Source organism: Hyaena hyaena, unplaced genomic scaffold (genome assembly GCF_003009895.1).
Source record: "Hyaena hyaena isolate Hyena2069 unplaced genomic scaffold, ASM300989v1 scaffold_178, whole genome shotgun sequence".
Classification (NCBI taxonomy): Eukaryota; Metazoa; Chordata; class Mammalia; order Carnivora; family Hyaenidae; genus Hyaena; species Hyaena hyaena.
The window spans coordinates 142,462-163,364 of record NW_024080807.1 but is presented as its reverse complement, the minus strand read 5'-3'; the positions used below and the strand labels follow the sequence as shown (position 1 = coordinate 163,364).

The following is a 20,903-nucleotide window of genomic DNA, read 5'->3' as shown; positions in this document are numbered from 1 at the left end:
AATATGCTGAATACATTACCCTCGTAAATTATTCTTTACTATTAAGGTGGACAAGGATTTTTTTCTTTACACAGGTTTTATCTTTTATTGTGTTCTTTTTCCTACATGAAGAAACAAAACATTACAGCAACGAGAAACACTATTCTGCACTTTTCTTGCTAAATCACAGACTAATGTTGTGCAACAAAAGGTCTTCAAAAATCATTTTTTGTTATAAATTTGTCAAAAAAGGTTGATATTCAAAACACTGTTTTTGTGTGTGTACAAAATTTTACATTTTTTTAAAAAAAGCAGTGAAGACGGTGAAAGACCCAGGGGCAGCCTTGTTCAAAGTGCAGCATTCTGTTGATGACGCAGCCATTGCTGAGCACGCAGAGTGCTGGGTGGGGCGGTGGTGTGTGTGACTCCAGACGCCGCCTTCATGGTTTCCTGTCGCCAGCCAAGCTCCATCTGGGCCCACTGTATGCTTTTCTAGATACTACTAAATACAAGCTGCATTACGTTGCGATGGCTCCCATTATTCCTTTACCATCGATCACTGTGTAAAACCAAAACACGTTCCTATTTAATGGCCAGGACCACAGTCAAACACTTCATGCCACACCGTCGTTCAATTTATGCACAGAGGCTGGTTAATCTCAATCTGCGTTGCCCGAGAATGTCTTTGGAGCACGTTAGGGTGAACAATACGTGTCAGCTGAGAAGGAAGCTTCTTGAGATTCCGTCGGACTCAGATTCAAATACGTGGACAGTCATAACAACGGCTCCAATTGTATTGTCCATGGTGGCAGCTTCACCTTCCAAAACATTCTGAAACTAACCTAAAGGAAACTTCAAGAACCTGAAAAACTTTGCTATTATTGTACTATTTTTTCATTTCATATTTTCAAATAGAGACAACTCTTTGTGTTACAAGTATTTTGGGGTCAAATTTTCCCTCAAAGTCAGTTATTTCTCAAAAGAATGCAAGCCACTAGAGTTCCTGTTTTTAATCACTGACCTGTGTCCCTGTTAAAATAATTTATAAATGATTAGGCTTTAAATGAAGGTGCTAAAATGATGCAAAACAATATTGTGCTTTTGCTATCACTGGGAACTTGCCATGAAGTGAACAGAATAAGTGAATCTGCTTGTATGAGAATAAACATTTTATCAAGTACAACTGTGGCAAAAAATGAACCGATTTGTGGGAACCAGTGGGAGTTTTATGTAGCCGTAAGATACTGGGTTATCACATGAAACAGCACACTTCTTTTCATGTTCGAGCAGGCCTGGTGGGCTTGCACTGACCTCAAATCAGGTAGTATCTGTACGAAGTTCCCTCCCCACAAAGCCCATCTCGTTACTAAAGCAAGCTGATTTGGGAAACACAGTCTCCAAGTTTCTAATCACTCACTCACAAGAACGTTTTCTACAGTCTCCTGTGGGAAAAAAAGGAGTTTTGCTGACATGCAAGGCAGCTCCTACTAGTAGCAAAACTTGTCAAGATTGCCAAAATTAAACACCTTGAGTAAACTGGTAGTCCAGAAGGGCAGAAGAGCTGCTGTGTGGTTATGTCAAGTGCTGGTCCCACAAAAGCAGAGTCCTCATGAAATAGAACTATCCAGACACTTTTAAAATCATCTTTATTTTGGTTGCAAAGATACACTTTATTCACTTAATATTTTATTTGTTCCCATTTGGAGTCTCATAGCTCGCCATGTAAAACACTGACTTCACTATCAAACTGCTATATAAGAACATTGTTATAAAATACAAACTATAAACTAAGACAATCTTCTTTATAGTATTCAGATTAGTGCATCAAAACAACATTGATTTAAAAAGGCAAGTGAGTTAACTGGCAAACATCCAAATCGTTTTCTAATGAAGGATGGTACAAAACAGTATGCAAGGTAAACATTAAATTTTAAGTGTTAGTGCTCAAAAACAGCAATTCTGGGAGAGGTGCTCCCCAAAAGTAATTCTGACTCAAGGATACACATGTAGCCATAATTCCAAAGGATTTCAGGGAAGGTAATTAATTTCCCATCCTAATAGCTGTGGAAGTATACAACAGAATAACAAGTTGGATCTTCAGATTTCTAACATAGCATGAACTGATTTTTCATTCTCTTCCTCCAAATTACATGAAACACTTATGGTGACTACACATACCCCAGCAAGCGTCAGACTTAAACAGGTCCTATGCAAAAACAATTATCCTTAGTATTTTACTAGGCAATCTACAGCAAATGCTTAATATATATATATACACATCAGGAGGATGAGATATTCTAAGAAATTATTCACTGATTTCATTTAGAAGTAAACAAGGGTCTTAAGAGAAAACTAACAATCAAAGTTAAATAAAATAGGTAACATGTGCTGCTATAACCCAGAAAACAAAACAAAACAGCACAAACAGGTAGGTTAATTTTTTTTAAGTTATTAAGAATATTTCCTCTGCTGGCCCAAATCAAAATTACATTTGAGATTTTTAATTGAAGTCACACAAATCTGGGTGCATGTCACTCTGTGACAGAGACAGATGCACACAGAACACACACACACAAACAGACACACCTTTAAATTTACTGATCCCAGAAGCTAAGACAACAGGGCAAATAAATTATAAATGAAAGGCATATACATTGTGGACAAAACCTCAGAGTTACTAGATCGAAAACCACAGAAGTTATGCCAGCAGTGATACTGAGAAAAACTTTCAGTGTTAGAAAATACCCGATTGAATCCAAAAGAAACTTCCCCCGCCAAATAAAAAAAATTATGGGAGTCATCCTTTATGCAATGGCTTTAAAATAATAATAATAATAAAAACCCACGATTACAGGAATCTTTGTACATAATTTAGAGAATGTAGTGCAACCGTGTGCTCCTTTAGAATTCAGCCTTTCACTTTCCATATGATGAGACCGAGAATTACAAGTCCGATGACAATGATAAAAATGATGATGCACAGGGTTTTCCTGGATTTGCGCTACAGATGCAAAAACAAAAAAAACATGTTTACGTATGTAGGGGAGCATCTCCATAGCAACTGAAAATCTTTGGTTCATTTCTAGAGTAAAACCAATAGTAATTAACTGCCCTCAAATTTTTGGCTATACTTTTTTGCTTCTCCAAAATCTCTTCAAATACTAATGGCACTATTCTTTTAAAAAACAGTCTTCTTGGATTAATGGCTTAATTCAGGGGCTAATTATTCAACTTTTATCGGTAATTTTTCCGGGCTTAAAAAACAAGACGCGGAGAAAAGTTACTGACTTAATCAACGGACTGAGGTTACCTGTGTGTAAAAACTAAGGACGGCTTAAAAGCGTACGCATTTAAAAATTTTAATTTTTATCAAAGAACTGCTCTTCAAAATGAATTCTCTGAAAATATCACCAAGCATGAACGCTTGGCAATTTTTCCTCAAGTATTCGTTTCCAGAATTCCCATTCTTTAATATCAACAGAAACTGCATTCAAAATCTCAACGTACAAAGAAAAACCAAACAGCTAAAAAGTTACAATACAGTCACTTAAAATGCAAAGGTTAAAAGTTTTGTTCCATTCTTCATTCCTGGCCCAGCTGCAGATTTCCAGATTTCTTTAATGGCTTGCGTTATCTCACAGCAACATGCAGGAATCCTTTTTCTTACAAAGTAAAAAAATCTGTAAATTTTCTTTGCGTCGACTAGTAAGTAGTCCCATAAAATTTCCAGAAAGATAGGTTTCTATGAAATTCTGCTGAAAACTGTAATGACTTTCAGTATACCACATTGTCAGCAACTTCTTCAAAGGAATATTCCTCATATATGAAGCACAATTTCTCTCAAGTTTCAGTAGCATCTTGCCTACATAGTTTCCCCAGACTCCACTTGAGTACCACGGACATAAGTATAATACACCTTTAAGAACAATCACAGGCTCCCCACTCCAGGGCATCTGTCGCCCAGGGGCACCCTCCCTAGTGTGGGGTGGTTAGGTCCCAGACCACTGCAATGAGAAGAGCCTCTATCAGCTTCCCTTCCACTCATGGTTCACCCCAATCACATTTTGCAGAGGCGTGACTTTACTAGCAAGGCCTCCAAGGAGAAGTGGAGGGAGGCTGCTGTTTTCCCCAGTGCTTGTGCCGCAAGGCTCTTTCCTTCTCCCTCCAGGGCCCATGGGATTAAGTAGGGGGGCAGCTCCGGGTAAGGAGGTGGGAAGATTGGGAAGATGTGTTCCTTTGCCCAGGGCGGATGCAGGCTGGCCCTACAGATCTCCACCCCTCCAAATTCCAAAAGCAAAACAAAACGGCATGAGAGCCTAGCTACTGATAAATCCTGCCAACCGCTGTTGTTTGAGCAGCTGTTAACCTAGCATTTGTAGGTTACTGTGCGTGTGTGGATGTATGTTCAACCATTCATGAATGAAACTATGGTCTGTGGTATTAATTTTTCCGAGCCGCACACCTGAACCACAGGCAAGTGGAAGGTAGAGGGAGTGAGAGTTACTGCATCACTGAAAACAGCTGGCCGTAACTCTGCAGTCTCGATAGAGCTTCACCGTTCTCTGTGTATCACTAAGGCTGCAGTGGTTTGTCTAGTGAAAAATGGCACTGCAATGAAAGTAAGCTTCTGGGGTTAGTGACAAAAGTGAAAAGCAATTGAAAACACCTAAGATGGTGACAATACCTTAGATATTTTTATAGGAAGGCAACAAGACCTGAGAAAATAATGATAAACAACAAAAAGGGGAGTTTTAAAAGGGCCTTAACCTTATAGTCTCCATATCCTGAAATACATGAATAGCTCATTGATCCTAATGTTTGTGGAGTGCTTTCACCTACTTTCTACTTGTCACATAGAGAGGGACTCCCTGTATTAACCTCATTCATGCAAAAGATCAGTTCATTCCTGGAGGGTCTGCTAAATGCGGACACAATACCTATAGTGATCAGGGACACTCCAAGTGAATACAATTGCCATAGGAATTAAGAGAACTCTCTAGAGCAAAGACCTTTGTCTTCTTAGTACAGAGAGGGTCATGGGCCAAAAAAAAAAAAAAAAAAAGGTGAAAGGAAAGAGTGAGATAAACAGAGAGGAGGGGTTGGCATCAGAGACCAACAGCTGTCAGAAATGCCCAGAGGTGTCAGGTGCTCCCCTCCGGACTCTAAACACGGAATCTCCTCTCCCTGTGGGCCACACTTCTGGTTCAACCCTGAGAATAGACAGGCTCACCCCAGTTTTACACTGACCGGCTATGTCTGACTTGTCTTCCATGGGATGACATCTTCTGATTGACCTCTCTCTCTCTCTCTCTCTCTCTCTCTCACACACACACACACACACACACAGAGCTGAAAATCAAAGTTACTTTGCAGTAATTTACTGCAGTTAATATTACCTGATATTCTGCTGCCCTTGATAGCTGTTGGTTTGCTTGCTGAACGTGCACCTCTGCGTTTTCCACATTGGCTTCTATGCTATCTTTAAAATAAAACAGACATACACACATGCAAAACTGCAAGACGGTTGTTGATGCCCCAGTAAGAGAGCCGCATACAGCACAAGATTTCATTCAATGTAGGAGCAACCATACTCACTATTCAGATGTTAACGTTAATACTATGTGGGCAAAGTCAATTTTTTTTTGGTTAAATTTGTTTTTTGTTTGCTATAACTCTTCCCTATACTATTTCTCAAAGGATCCAAATGACACACAAATATGTGAAAAGAAACCGGATCATCTTCACTACAACCCAGCCCCAGGTCTACCTGGTTAGCCCCAAAGCGTACTATTTAGTCTGTGGGCTCCCGTGGCCAATGTGGTACTAACCATCTAAAAACTGTCCCTGAGGGTAGATACAGAGTATCAAAAACCACCTGCTCTGTGGTTCTCATCAAGCTACTTCTGTGCCGAAACCCACCCTCCCGGGGTCCACCCGCCTTCCTAAGTTCTCCTTCCCTCGCTGCTCCGGCCTAGAGGTAGAAGCGGGGTCAGCTGCACGAGACCACTGCCCTCCCTCTCCCTACCAACTCTCAGAGTAAAGCCCATGCTTGCGAATGCATTCAACCCCCTAGTAGCAAACCTACAGACCTCATAGTCTTGCCTTCATTCCTGGAATACTGTAGCTCTAGATTCACTTTGATGCTTCTCCTATTATACAAATTGGTGATTTCACGAGTCAATTGTTGGCCTGCTAATACTTGGCCTCCTCACTGCCCTGACCACTTTTTCAAGGATTTTGCCTATTCTCCTGCCCCAGCCACCCACCTCCATGACTGTATCCCAAACCTCATCATTACAAATAACTTCAGTTTCTCAATAAACTCAGTTTCACACCTCACTCTTTGAGCATCACTACTTTTACCGCACACTCCTTCAAATACTGTGACTTCACTGACCCTAGCCCTATGTCATTGTCCCTCAACACACTTCACCTTCCTCCTTCCCCAGCTCAGATCCCCTGGGCCACCACTTACCCACACTTCCTTACATTCACCCTTGGCTCCCTTGCCACCTCCTGTAGTCAGATTTATGAGATAAAACCCCAACCTGTACCCTCGCAGCTGATATGGGTGCAAAAAACCATAACTGACATCAATTTATTTCACCTGAAATTCCTGACTGCCAAGCAAGCCTACTTCATTTCAACTGGTCCCTCAAACTTAACATTTCCAAAAACTGTTGATTCCTAGCCCTCTAAACCTGCTTCAGTTTAAATTTCTCTATCTTAGAAAATGGCAACATCATGGTGTTCCTTGGCTTGCCCAAAACCTTAAAGAGTTGTCCTTGAAGTACTTCTGTCTCATACTCTCATATCCACATCTAGCCAGTCAGTAAGTCTTTCTGGTTTTACATTTTATTTTAAAAAAAAAAATTTTTTTTAATGTTTTTTATTTATTTCTAGGAGAGAAAGAGAGAGAGACAGCGTGAGCAGGGGAGGGTCAGAGAGAGAGGGAGTCACAGACTCTGAAACAGGCTCCAGGCTCTGAGCTGGCAGTCAGCACAGAGCCCGACGTGGGGCTCGAACCCATGAACCGCGAGATCATGACCTAAGCGAAAGTCGGACGCCCAACCGACTAAGCCACCCAGGCGCCCCTGGTTTTACATTTTAAAACTACCCAGAATTCCACTACCTCTCACCACTTTGCTACTTCCATCTTGATCCAAGGCAACACATCACCCACCCAAATTGCAGCAATCATCTTTAAAGTGGTCTCTCTGCTTTTGGTCTTGCCCTTTTACAGTCTGCTTTCAAACTAGTAGCCAGGGTGAGTGTTTTAAAACCTAAGTCAGGGGTGGCTGGGTGGCTGTTGGTTGAGCATCCAATTCTTGATTTCAGTTCATGATCCTAGGGTCATGGACCGAGCCCCAAATTGGGCTCTGCACTTAGTATTGACCTACTTAAGATTCTGCTTCCCTCTCTCCCTCTCTCTGCCCCTCTCCCCTACATGTACTCTCTTTCTTTCAAAATACAGTATAATACAATACAAAAACCCTAAGTCAGATAATAACACTGCTCAAATCTTCCTGTGGCTTTCCATCCATTAATAATAATGAAAGTCTTCACAATGTCTCAGGATCCTACATGATGCTGCACTTTATGGCTCCTGACATCATCTCTACCTCCCTCTTGCTCACTTCACTCACCAAAAGCATCAGACATGTTTCTACCTGAGGGCCTTTGCACCTGTCCCTTGCTCTGCCTAAAAGATTTTCTTGCACTTGCTCCCTTATTTCCATAAAGTCTTGGCTGAAATGTCACCTTTCAGTAAGGTCTTTCCTGACTACCCTAGTAAAGCTGTAACATTCTCCGCTGCGAGCAGCCCCATCCTCCTGCATTCGCTATTTTCCCCAATAGCAGTAATCAGTATTTATTTACTTTTCTTTCCTTTTGCAAAAATTGTCTTTCTCCTCCAATTAGATTATAAGAATCATGAAGGCAGGGTCTTTTACCATTTGTTTAATTTCAGCTAAATCCTCAATGCCTATATTTGTGCTTGGATATAGCAGGCACTCAATGAATATTTACTAGATGAATGGTTTTTGAAATTTTCTCCCATGATCTACTGTAACTACAGAGAAAGGTCAGAATGGACACAAAATACTTATTTGTAGTAAAGTATAGGTCAAAGTATTTCAACTGAACCAAATTCAGAAAATCTACTAAATGTATCTTTAGATACATCTACTGGTATCTTGTTTCCAAATGATAAAAATGATCAGGACACTGATCAGTGCTGACAGTTATACCTTAAGTGAAAAACTATCACATTTAAAACTTATAGGGAGTCTTAGTCACGGATTTTTTTAAAGAATTTATAAAAGAATGCTCACCATCTAGTACAACTAAATTAATCTACCAAAAAGATATTAGAATAAATGATTAGGCAAATGGCTCCCTAGTCTCTCAAATCTAAAAGATAAATGGCATGCACAATTATAAACACCACAAGCTTCCCAGAAAGTGCTTGGTGTGATGAGAATGAACAGGGATTAAGACGGAAACCAGGGGTCCTGCAAATAAGCAGCAACGAGGCTATGTGGTGCCTTCTGTGGTCTCCACAGCAGAAGGCTCTGATTAGATTTGGGGACTCAGAAAAAAACCTGAAGCTAGTTGATTCCATCAGTAGGAGCCAAAAAGGAGATCTGTTTTAGATAATGCCAAAGGTGACAGTTTGTCTGTTGTAGAGGCTGTACTTTTAATTCTAAGGCATCTGAAAGAGAGGCGCTACTCTTGCTTGAGAAGTTACCACAGGCAGGGGCACCTGGGTGGCTCAGTTGGTTAAGTGTCCACCTTTGGCTCAGGTCATGATTTCGGGGTTCGTGAGTTCAAGCCTGTGTAGGGCTCTGTACTGATAAGCTCAGAGCATGGAACCTGTTTTGGATTCTGTGTCTCCCTCTCTCTCTGTCCCTCCCCAGCTCATGCTCTGCCTTTCTCTGTCTCTCAAAAATAAACATTAAAAAAAAAAAAAAAAAAAGAAGTTACCACAGGTAAACTGCTGTAGCCTGCTCCCACCTCAGTGGGGCTTACCTATCACATCTCCTTGCTCGTGAATCATCATCCCCAAATCTTTAAATATTTCATTAATATCCATAATATCAGCCTGAGAGAAAAAAAGTACATATTATTATAATCAGAAATTCAGCTCCCAACTCACAAAAGGGGAAAATTAAGTGAGAATGCATTTAGACTTAAACCATAAATTGTGGAAATATCAGAAAACTATTTTACTATAATTAACCCTAAGTGACATGACCTTGAACAACTGTAACCAGTTCTTTAAAAGTAAGTTTGTGACATTAAAACTACCAAGCATAGAAAACAGGAATCTATAAGAGAGAAGGGCCCTGGGTTACTGAGTTTAGTGAACGTAATCCGATAGTTTTGTTATCACTAGCAGTACTTCCTCCTAAGAATAAAACATATTATTGTTAGGCTGTATTTCTAGTAAAACTGACACATCAATTTGACACTGGCAAAGTACAAAACATTAGGTATAAATTTAAAGTCTCACATTAATACATTTGCAGTCAAATGCTCTACCACGGAGCTATACCCCCTCACATTAATAAATCTGATTATGCAATGTAACAGTGATGAAGTTATCAATTTACTTTTCTTTAGTATATGATAACTTTTATTTTGTCCTATTAAAGAGTAAAGTTTAAATATGTTATTGGGGGGTAATTTCCATATTCATCCTGTGCCTTATTTCCTCGTCCATAAAATGGTGATGATGACAACAGTTAACTACTTCACAGTTTTTACGGGAACTAAATGAGATCATGCAAAGAACTGATCACATGGTGCTTGAAAACCCTTAGTAAACTGAGCTACTGGTAGCTATTATTAGCCTACCTTCTAGGGAATATGTAGCTTCCAAAAGAACGGAGGCTTACTAAACCCTTTAGAGCTCTTTGAGGTCAAGAACATGCTACAGAGAAGTAAGATACGTGTAAAGTCCCCATCGAGTCTTATTCATTTGGGTCTGAGGTGCACCACATGCTACGAAAACCATCCAGACCCCCTGAACACAGATCTCTGAACCGAGATTTCCTCCGTGTGAAGGACCTGAGGTGACCCGACAGGATAAAAAACAAATTTGGAGACAAGGCAGGTCTGTCCTCTCATTTTAGCACAAATTCTAAAGAGATTTATTTTTAAAAAGGGAATTATTCCCATCTGTAAGAAATGCCACCACCACACTGATACACTGAGTTTTCTTTCCCAGCCCCTCCCCTAGCATCATCACGAACACGCTGAGGACATCATAGCAGCCAACCAACGGCCATGTAAAGCTTACTTCAAGTTGCCTAATGGAAGACTCTCTCTCATGAATAAGGCGGAGGTCATCTTCTGTAATTTCTTCATCCTGCACCTGCACCTGAGGTTGAGCTTGGCTAACAGACAGAATATGGGGGAAAAAGAAAAGACTGGTATTAAAATAGTGGGAGTTCTTTCCTTATTTAAGAAATACAAAATAGAGTATCTCTTCTTCAAAGTCAGAGAACTGTTTAAATTTCCTATTTAAATTTTAAGAATATAACAGAAGTATTAATCAAATTTTATGCATGTTTCATTTCACTTACATTGTTTTTAGAGTTATTATTTAATTACTGGAAGTTATATTTGGCAAATGAGCATGTCTTCCTGTTGACTTCAACCTCACATGAGGAAATAATCTACATCAAATAATTAAGTCAATGTTTATTTGGATACATCATTATTTACAAAGTGTTACTGCTATATTGGAATATTCCCTCTCTCTATTTTTTAATGTTTATTTATTTTGAGAGAGAGAAAAAGAGAGAGAGCAAGTGAGCAGGGGAGGGACAGAGAGAGTGAGGAAGAGAGAGAATCTCAAGCAGGCTCTGCCCTTTCAGCACAGAGCCTGACATGGGCTCGAGCTCACAAACCAGGAGACCATGACCTAAGCTGAAATCAAGAGTCAGACACTTAACCAACGGAGCCACCCAGGCACCCCAGAATATTTTATATATTTATAATTTTATAAACTATTTTGAAAAAAAGTTCAAATTTATTGCTATTTATAAATAACTGAGGACATTCATGATATAATAAACTGAAAGGGACCCTAATGTATAAAATGAATTTGGAAAATTATCTTTTGATCAGTATGGTTTGTATTTCTTACCTTTCCCAGGATACAAGATTCCTCTCCCTTGAGCTGTCCTCAGGAAAACCACCCTGAATAATTTAGGAATAGAATGGATTGAGAAAGGGCAAAGAAAAAACACACAACACTTAACATTTTCCCTTATGATAATCTAAACTGATTTATGTACACATGTGCATGCATGGGTGTGGAGAGAAATGTTCTTATTCTAATTTTTTAGATCAAGTGCTTCAAGTAACATTAAAATTGTATCCTAAGCTGTCAAGAAAGGAATTCACTAAATATTCTAAAGGGCCAAATAATAAATATTATTTGATTAGTATATAATGGGCTCCTGGAACCTCTACATTAGGAACAAGGAAACGACTTGCAATAGTTTCTAAGGGAATTTAAAATTAGATTAACTCAAAATTCCACCTTAAATTATGCTTATGTTTATTTTCTCCAGGCTTATATTTTCAATATTCACACAATAATTCACTGTTCATTTCCATCATCTCCATATAACCCAGGACTAAAGTGTTCCCTTCATCAGCCCAGATGCCTAGCGATAACTTCTAGTACAAATCACTGTGGGAATTTCACTCAGGATCTGTCTGACCCCTTGTCTTTTCTGACAAAATGTCTCTACATTTTTATACAGTAATCTGTAATCTTTGGTTCCACAACATGTACAAAATAACCCCAACAGTACAGAACTACCATCCTTCTTAAAATGGAACAACCTGAAAATAAATAATCAAGTATTAATTTCCAGGATAGTCACAGATCATTCTGACTTTAAAAAAATGTCAGTGGGGCCTTTCAAGGGAACATCACGTTCACTTTAGAATGGCTCGTTAAATACTCACAGATACTCTGGAACTGGCTCTCACTCGAGCAACAAACTCTTTCTCTTTCTCGGCAGCTTCCCTCTGGACCTTTTGAAAGTTTGTCAGTGATGTCGTGAATTGAGCCACTAAGCGATCCTTCTGTATTTTCCTTTGACGCTACAGGAAAGGGGAGAAACCTACTAGAATCAAGTTGTGAAGTTCTAGAGAATTCGCAGAAGTTGTTTCACCACTAGCTGGCTCTTTACTTTATTCTGAAATTTTCACTTGCTCTCCAATTATGGGCCCTCACTGATTAACTCTCAATAACATTTTGACGATATGACCAAATACTATGTATATTCACCACCTTGAGACAAAAGGTCCATAATGTTGGGTTTCTCACCTCTTATCTTCATCCTAAAGACTTGGCCATGATTTTGAGATTATTCTGAAGTAGCTCATTTTGTTCTCTTTTTGGGAAAATAAAACCTTGTACTCTTACCTAAGTAATAACTTCCACTAAGTAATAAGCAAGGAAACAAATATGTGCCCCTAGGAAACCTTGCATCTTGAATGAGTGTGCCCGTCGCATGGAGTCAGCCCTGGAAAGCCAGGAAACAATTACTCAGGAAGCATTTTCTGAGCACTTGCTTAATTATGGGTAAGAGCAACTTCATGGAAATAATTTCTGCTTTATTGAACCACAGGATACTACCTGGGCAATTAAATATAGTTTTGTGTTCTGTGAACTAATCTCAAGTACAATTTGTCCCCCTTGATTTCCTTTCTAGCATAACAGTTCAAAGACCCTACAATGCATGTGATTTCTTTCGCATTCAATACATCAACAATGTGTCTTAAGGCTGGATACCTGTTCGCTGGGTGTGGTGGGCAGGGATCCAAACTCTTTAATGTACTTATCGGTCTCTTTGGCAAGTTGGTTAGTATACTGCTGCTTCTGTTGCCTACAGTGAGAAAACACACATTATAGCCAAAGAGCGAAGAGATTTCTTTAAGTTACAATGCTGCCAGTTGAATTGATCCTGATGAATACTTTGATAAAAATCATCCCCTTCTTTTTTATAGACTGGCTCTAAATTTTCTCTATGAAAACGAAAATGTTCAGGTTCTATTTTCTGATAGATAGTGATCAAATATTACATGGAAAGTTCTTTACTCACACCAGGCAACCAAGCTTTGAGAAATCAGTAGTCATTTAGAAAGGAAGATGACTGGAGCCACAGCCAGACTGTGGGATATGTGATATTTCAGATAAGTAGTGGGGGACGGGGTGGGGGGCTTCTGTCTGCATCCCACAACTGGAGGTCAGTTGAATAAATGAAAAGGATCAGTCTCCTGAGACTCTGTCCAGTTCTCAGGGCTGGAGGTACATCTATCCTCTCCTCTTTCTCTATCTGGACATTTGTATCATTATACATACTTTAAAAAAAAGACAGGAAGAGGTAATAAATAATAATACACATCTACTATTTTCCAAATTTGCTGTGGAAAAAATAATAGTATTTCTCTGTAAAGAGAAAGAACAGAGTAAGAAATAAGTTATATCAGTATTTGTATCTATCTTGCTAGCTGGCTTATAAAGTAAAAAGTCAGATTTTTAACTAAAGAACTTGACTCTTAAAAAAAATAAGCTTATACCAATGTGAGGCTTTACAAATTACAATATTAGTGCTTTTCATATATTATCTCTCATTTTAAACACCTATATGAGCCATCCTTTAAAATAATGAGATACTATATAAGAGTATTTTAAAGTATAGAGAACTGTATTTGACTGATAAAGAATTACTAACTACTGTTATCTATTTACCAAATCTCCTACCTTTAACAAACCCTTCAAAATCTTTAAGAAATGAAATATAGCTAAATTTCTGAAAAGAAGACTTGATTGGTATCTACTTATTCACAATCTCTACTATCAACCTTAGCAAGATATTATAACTATTAAGAATTATGTGTTTCTGTTCCATTTTAGTTTAACAAATGATGGTTTAGTACTTAATCTTGGGGCATTCTTATTACCCCAACATCTCTGCACTACAGAAAACATCAATATAAATTAGACCTAACTATAAATTCTTCAAATTTTTTTCATAAGAAACATGATTTCCTATCACTTATCTTTAAACTTCTTGCTCTCTGCAATTTTTCCCTTTTTTTTTTAAGTTTACTTATTTATTTTGAGAGAGAGAGAACACGTGAGGGGAGGGGCAGAGAGAGAGGTGAGAGCAAGAATCCCAAGCAGGCTCCCACAGAGCCTGACGTGGGGCTCGAATTCACATGATCCACTCAGGTGCCCCAGCAGTTTTTTTCTTCTATAGCTAATATTGTTTCCGATCTCATTTACTACATATTTTCTACTTGAAATTGGGCTGTAACAGCACTGAATTAAGATTTAAGATTCAGGTTTAGAATGATGTTAGGCAAATCATCAAACCCTCACAAGACCTATTTTTCTTACAAGCAAAATGAAAATAATTATTTTGATCCATGTATTTCACTCTAATTTTGTAAGATTCATTCATTACACATTTGTGAGAAAATGTGTAAAAATACTGTAAAATCTGTAACATCACCAAGTATTATTGCTGTTCTTCTAGCAGCATATTAATTTACTGAAACATGTACTGCACCACTTCATTAGAACTTTTTATTTTATTTTTTTTAAACAGAGGCTAATGCTTTCTGAAATTCAAGGATTTAGATGTAAGTTTTTAGAAGGCTAACAATTCGTATTGAAGAAGTACTGGATCTAAACCAAATAAAAATCTAGTTGCTGAAGGACTTGTTAGCTACGGGAGGTAAATCATGTAAATAGAGAAGCTTAGAGTATCATTTTTCAAAAGCCATCAGAACAACCTATTCAAAAAGGTCAACAAACAGCTCTGCTCTGCTAAGGTCAGCTAGCTCTTCGAAATAAGGAAAAACATCTGCTTACCCTGAACAAGGAAAAACCTGCATAAAAACTTGGTTCAAATAAGGTAGCTGAAAAATTTCATTAATTTTTCATTGTTTCTCCAGTGAACATAACACTACACACCATCAAAGCAACGTAACAGTGGTGTTTTCTTTCTTTCTTTCCTTTTCTTTGTTTTATTAAATACTTACAGCTGTTGCCTCAATTCAGGTGAATCTTGAGGCGTTCCAAGTTGATTCAGCGTCCTCTGTATTTCCACAGCTATGATGGAAAATAAATGTATCATTATTACAAATGTTATGGCAACATATATTAAGCTAGATTTTAATACAGGCAATTGGGCAATTAGAAAAAGAAAAATAAAGAGATGAATATAGAAAACGTTAACTGAGAAAAAATTAAAAACGAGTGGTTTATTTAAATCTAGTTAGTTAGAATAATGAATTCATTTTCAAGAGGAAATTGCGTGGGGAGGTTAACATGTAAAACTGTACTTATGATCCAGAAATATTATTTTCTCCCCTGTCCCCTCAGATCATTTAAAACAATGGCACATGGACTTTCACTTATCTCCACAGGCATAAAAACTATGAGGAAAATAATTGTAACAGTTACATAAGTTAGTAGAATATAAAATGAATGAATTATTGTTAATAAACGGGAGGAATAATGGAACTGAAATGATTATTTTGTAATTTTCTGTGTAATAACAGATGCAGGCAAGCATCATTAAAGAATGCTGTAACCACAGGACAGTCACAGAATCTCAAGTCATCCCCACACAGGGCGCCTGGGTGGCTCAGTCGGTTAAGCATCCAACTTCAGCTCAGGTCATGATCTCAAGGTTCGTGGGTTTGAGCCCCGCATCAGGCTCTGTGCTGACAGCTAGCTCAGAGCCTGGAGTCTGCTTCAGATTCTGTGTCTCCCTCTCTCTCTGACCCTCCCCTGTTCATGCTGTCTCTCTCTCTCTCTCTCTCAGAAATAAATTAAAAAAAAAATCATCCCCACACCCACTAATTATAAAAGAATTAACTTCATCTTAGATAAACTTGCTGCTTACAGCAAAATGATCCAATTCAGCAGCACCAATGAGACAACCTGGCAGGATGAGATTCCTGACAGGATGCAATGAGAAGTCACAATAGGATCTATGAAATGTTTAACCTGAATCTAATCGTGAGGAGAAAAAAATCAGACCAATCTAGACTGCAAGATAATCTACAAAAAAACTGGTCTAGGCTTTTAAAAATGTCAATGTCACAAAAGGTGGGGAAGAGACAAGGCAAGGGGGCCTCTCAAATTAAGAACTAAAAGCACCCAAAGGGTAATGCTGGATTTTGGAGTGGATTCTAAATCAGAAGAAAAAAATGTTATACGATAAAACGTGGGGCAACTGAAGAAACATGGATTCGATTTTGAAATTCCAATTTGGAGAGAGAGATACTGAACTTAAGTGTAAAAACGACAACACCTGGTGAACCCAGGTAAAGAGACTAGTTCAGTGCACTATCCTTGTCTGTAGGTTTCAAACATTTAAAATGAGAAGTCAAGAGGTAAAATTCATGCTAAGCTCACAAAGTCTATAAACACTCCCAACTTTATTTTAAAAAAGATTATTCCTCACAAAAAGGGAGGTCTGATAGCTTTATGTATGTGTGCAGACAAATAAAATGTCAAGTAGAAGTTGAAAATCCGTCTCAAAGTAAAGAATTTACACATTTCCAAAAACAAGAGAAAAATGGCCCAATCCACCCACACTCTTTTGATTTCAAATGAGTAGCTTATTTATACTGCTTAAATGTTTTTAAACAGCCATTATTTATTTATGGGATCAAGGGACTGACTGTATCCTAAATGCAGGGTAACTTTTGTTCATTGAGGATGATGTAATGACACTGCTTTCAAGTCAAAGCTGAAAAATAGAAATACTGAGAAGGAATCATATAGCATATAGTAACTGTTAACCATTCAGCTAGTTTCAAAAGAATTTCTTTTAGCCTTTTTTGGCGGGGAGGAGTAGGAGATAGGAGGGCAGAGAAATCTTGTTTGCTGCCTGCTATTAGCTATATGTTTCCTTCTGAAACTCAACGGACTTTCTTGGACCACCTCATCGGGATTGAAAGCTTTTATTTAAAAAAAAAAAAAAAAAGTATGTTGATAAGACAAACTATAGCATGAGCATTTGTCCTGTCATTTAAAAAGGTCATACATATTAGGAGTGCCTGGGTGGCTCAGGTGGTTGAGTGTCCAACTTTCTAATTTCAGCTCAGGTCATGATCTCAGGGTCATGGGATCAAGTTCCACATTAGGCTCTGCTCTGAGTGTGGAGACTGCTTGATTTTCTTTCTCTCTACCTCTGCCCCTCTCCCTAGCTTACACATGCCTGCCCTTTCTCTCTCTCTCTCTCTCTCTCTCAAACCAAAACAAACCAGTCTTATTAAGTGGGAGAAAACAGATTATTACAGAAATGACATCCGGAAAACTAACCACTTGGGAGCTAAAATAGAAAACTACCTTACTCATATAGCAAAATAAATCTGTGATTATTAAGTTAAATATTAAAAACTGGAAATCATTAAACTGCTATATGAAACTACACACATAAATTTATTATATGATCTTGGAGTGAGGGATAAAATATTATCTAAGCATGATCTAAAACTAAACACCATGAAGAACAATATGACAAACCTGACAACATACAAAAAAAATTTTTAATGCTATATGAAAATGTGTATCTGTATTGCTAATACATATCACGTGTGTGTGTAAAACGTCTGCATCATGTGAACAAAGAGGTTAATATCCCTAATATATAAAAAAACTTTTATAGTTTTTATAAAGTTTTATAAAAAAAAACTCCTACAAATTGCTAACTGAAAAAGTCCAGTGCAAAAAGGGTAAAAAATGTCATTAAATTTATAGTTAGCAAATAAACATATCAGAAATTCAACTTCACTGATAATCAACTTTTCACATATCAGATTGGTAAAAGTTAAGAAAAATTAACTACGTTTATTACCATCAAAATTACCATCAAAAGCCTTAAAAACAAAAGGTAGGGACATATATAAGGAGCATTACCCATAATGCATGCAGACCTGCAAATAACTGAGAAAAGGTCGAACAAGCCAGTACAAAAATGAGCCAAGAATAGGGATTTCAAAATTATTCAAGCCTATCCATCTTAAAAAGCATGAACAACCCTCACATATGAATGCTAAGTAAAACTGTTCAGCCCTTAGAAAAAATTAAGTAGAACTGCTTCTAATAGGCCCAGCAGGAACCAATCCGCCAAGTGGTTATCTCTCTGGTATTTTTAACTGATACACTCAGCAACCCCAGCTTTCACGCTTACTCCCTGAGTGAAGGCTCTTACAGGAAAGGATTCAGAAGCTCCTAAGGGCTCTGCACTCTAACAGAACAGTAAACCAAGAGCAGCACCCTGTGGAAACTCTCAGAAATGCCACAAGCTCAAGGTAGTGATGCCTCTCCTATTCTCATTTAATTGGCCCATCTTGAGATGCAAATAGTCAAGACAGCTTAGCAGAAGCCTACTGAGATGGTGACTCCAATGGCAATGACCCCCAAAATGGGACCTGTTTATGGAATGGATCATCACAATCTCTGGCACCATGTATCTAGTGCTGATACAGTAAACACTTCCGGCTCTATCCTAAAAATAGAGAACACGGGAAGGGGTCACATTCAACTGGGTGGTACAGCAGCTAGCCTTCACAGCCTCACCTCAGGGCTGCATACGTTTGCCTCTGTATTCCAATTTAGTGTCCAAAGATACTGATCATCTCCTCTGACAGAATACTGAATAGTCCAATACGCTGTTTACATTTGCTTTTAAGACCTGAGGAGTGAGAAGTGACATCTGCTTTTAGGTGCCTTGGAAGGACAGAAGTATGCCAGCAGGCAGAGGACAAACTCTATGAAAATACAGGGCCCTCTTTCCCCCTGGTCCATTAATCTGTACGGACTGCCAACACACTTTGGCAAAGTAAATGACAAATGGCTTTCTTTGCCGTCTCAGCTACAAATAGGGAACAGTGCTAGTTTAGACTTTTTACACTGCTGCCATTTTACTGAATGCTCCAAAAGGTTGCCAGCTCTAGCTTGAACCCCCCGAAAGAGAAGGCTATCCAGCTAGCTCGCGTGGCATCACAGGTGCTCTACACTTGGCTATAATCACCTAGGTGATCTAATGCCAACTTAAGTGCCTGTGGTATCAGGATACTCTATACAAGTAGGTGCAAGTCCCAACAGGAACAAACACAGGAATCCTTTAGAATCCTGGAGCAATCATGCTCCCTTTGCAACCAATGTTATCCTTTTGAGGAGTAAGTCTAGTCTTGCTACTGAGCCTGGGGGAAAGAGGAAACAATGTCAATACCAGGTAACCAGGTGACTGAGCTGCCCATTACCTAAATTGGGTTATTACATTATCTTGTTAGTTCTCTATTTTGTTCTGTGGATGTCAGTCAGACTGTCCCTTACCCCCACTCCTACAGCGTCAATGGGGTAATAAGCTAGCTATGGTGCAGGGATAAAAGTCATACATAGGCTCACCAACACGGACTTCCCCTTCCACAGACCATCAGGATTACTGGCAACGCCATGTACCAAACTGCAGCAGCAGCGGTCAAAAGTAAGGATGTGAAATGGTGCCACTCTTGGGGGTATTTGCCAGCCACCCAGTGAAAAGATAACAATGTTTCTTCCATCCTGAATGAGAAAGAATTTTATGTTCACTGAAGGAGTGATTATGGATTTTGTTATGCTTCCTCTACTCTCTTCCCCCCATGTTTCTACCAGTTTCCTAATCCATGGATTAGTCACAAGCATGGTATTCCACACACCCGGTTCTGATTAAGATTATCCACTTTACAGAGAAAAAGAAGGCCAGATCATCCAAAGACAATGGAGTTCATTGGTCTGCCAGTACCCCATTATCCAGAAGCTGCTGGACTTCTAGAATATTTACTGGCCTATTTTAGCCTCCTTTATGGTGTCCATTGGGAGACAATATCCTGGCAAGGCGAAATTCTGTCCTCCAGGAGGATCTTTATGCTCTCTCAAAGAATAACCACTCCAGGGTGCTGTTTTACCCACAGCCAGGAAGAAACCTTGGGAACTAAGTGGTAAAAGTGAAAAGAATCATTTCACATTTGCACCTCACTACCCATCTGCAAATTTCCTTCCATGTGCCGCGGTTAACTTAGAGACAAGAATCAAGTGAGGGAAACAGCCACGTCTGGACCCGAGCAGAAGCTGAGGTCCCACATAGCCATCTGGGGCCCGAACAGTAGAGTGTCCACTGAGGTATCTGTCAAAGGGATGGAGGAGGAGTGTGTCCACACACCACAGTGAGAAAGAGGAGCAGAAACACACCCTAGGGGGTGGAGCTGGAGAGAACGAGCGAATTCTGCCACCTGCAATCAAGACGATGTGAGCAGGCGCAACAAGGACCCGGACTACTCTAGACAGACTAGAGGTAGAATGAAGGCAAAGACACATGGAGTGACTAATAAAGGAGAAAACAGCACTAATGCAAACCCCAGCCTTGCTTCTGGCTGTGGACCAGCAACTGGGCACCTGTCAACATTTTCTCCCTTGTTCGGCCATGTATAGACTTAGAGATTTTAACTACCTGGTCCCCAGCCATATCCTCCAGTGTAGCCATCTGCTCCCCCAGCCACATCCTCCACTGTAACTACCTGTTCCCGCTGCCACATCCTCCACTGTAACCATCTGCTCCCCCTGCCATATCCTCCACTGTAACCATCTGCTCCCCCTGCCATATCCTCCACCGTAACTACCTGTTCCCCCTGCCATATCCTCCACCGTAACCATCTGCTCCCCAGCCATATCCTCCACCGTAACCATCTGCTCCTCAGCCATATCCTCCACTGTAACCATCTGCTCCCCAGCCATATCCTCCACCGTAACCATCTGCTCCCCAGCCATATCCTCCACTGTAACCATCTGCTCCCCAGCCATATCCTCCACCGTAACCATCTGCTCCCCA

The 20,903-nt window shown here is 39.3% G+C and overlaps 1 protein-coding gene across 1 annotated transcript in view; it reads right to left on the bottom strand.

The window, feature by feature from the left end:
- Positions 1–1,608: 1,608 nt before the first annotated feature.
- The window catches only part of STX7 (syntaxin 7), a 48,072-nt gene continuing 28,777 nt past the window's right edge, over positions 1,609–20,903 (bottom strand). Inside the window, exons 3-10 of the mRNA XM_039240415.1 lie at positions 15,058–15,127; positions 12,800–12,893; positions 11,968–12,105; positions 11,135–11,187; positions 10,283–10,379; positions 9,010–9,082; positions 5,376–5,458; positions 1,609–2,980 (exon numbers count right to left, since the gene is read on the bottom strand). Of these exons, the coding sequence (XP_039096346.1) occupies positions 2,888–2,980; positions 5,376–5,458; positions 9,010–9,082; positions 10,283–10,379; positions 11,135–11,187; positions 11,968–12,105; positions 12,800–12,893; positions 15,058–15,127 (701 nt within the window). The 3' untranslated portion in view covers positions 1,609–2,887. The remainder of the gene's footprint in view (positions 2,981–5,375; positions 5,459–9,009; positions 9,083–10,282; positions 10,380–11,134; positions 11,188–11,967; positions 12,106–12,799; positions 12,894–15,057; positions 15,128–20,903) is intronic.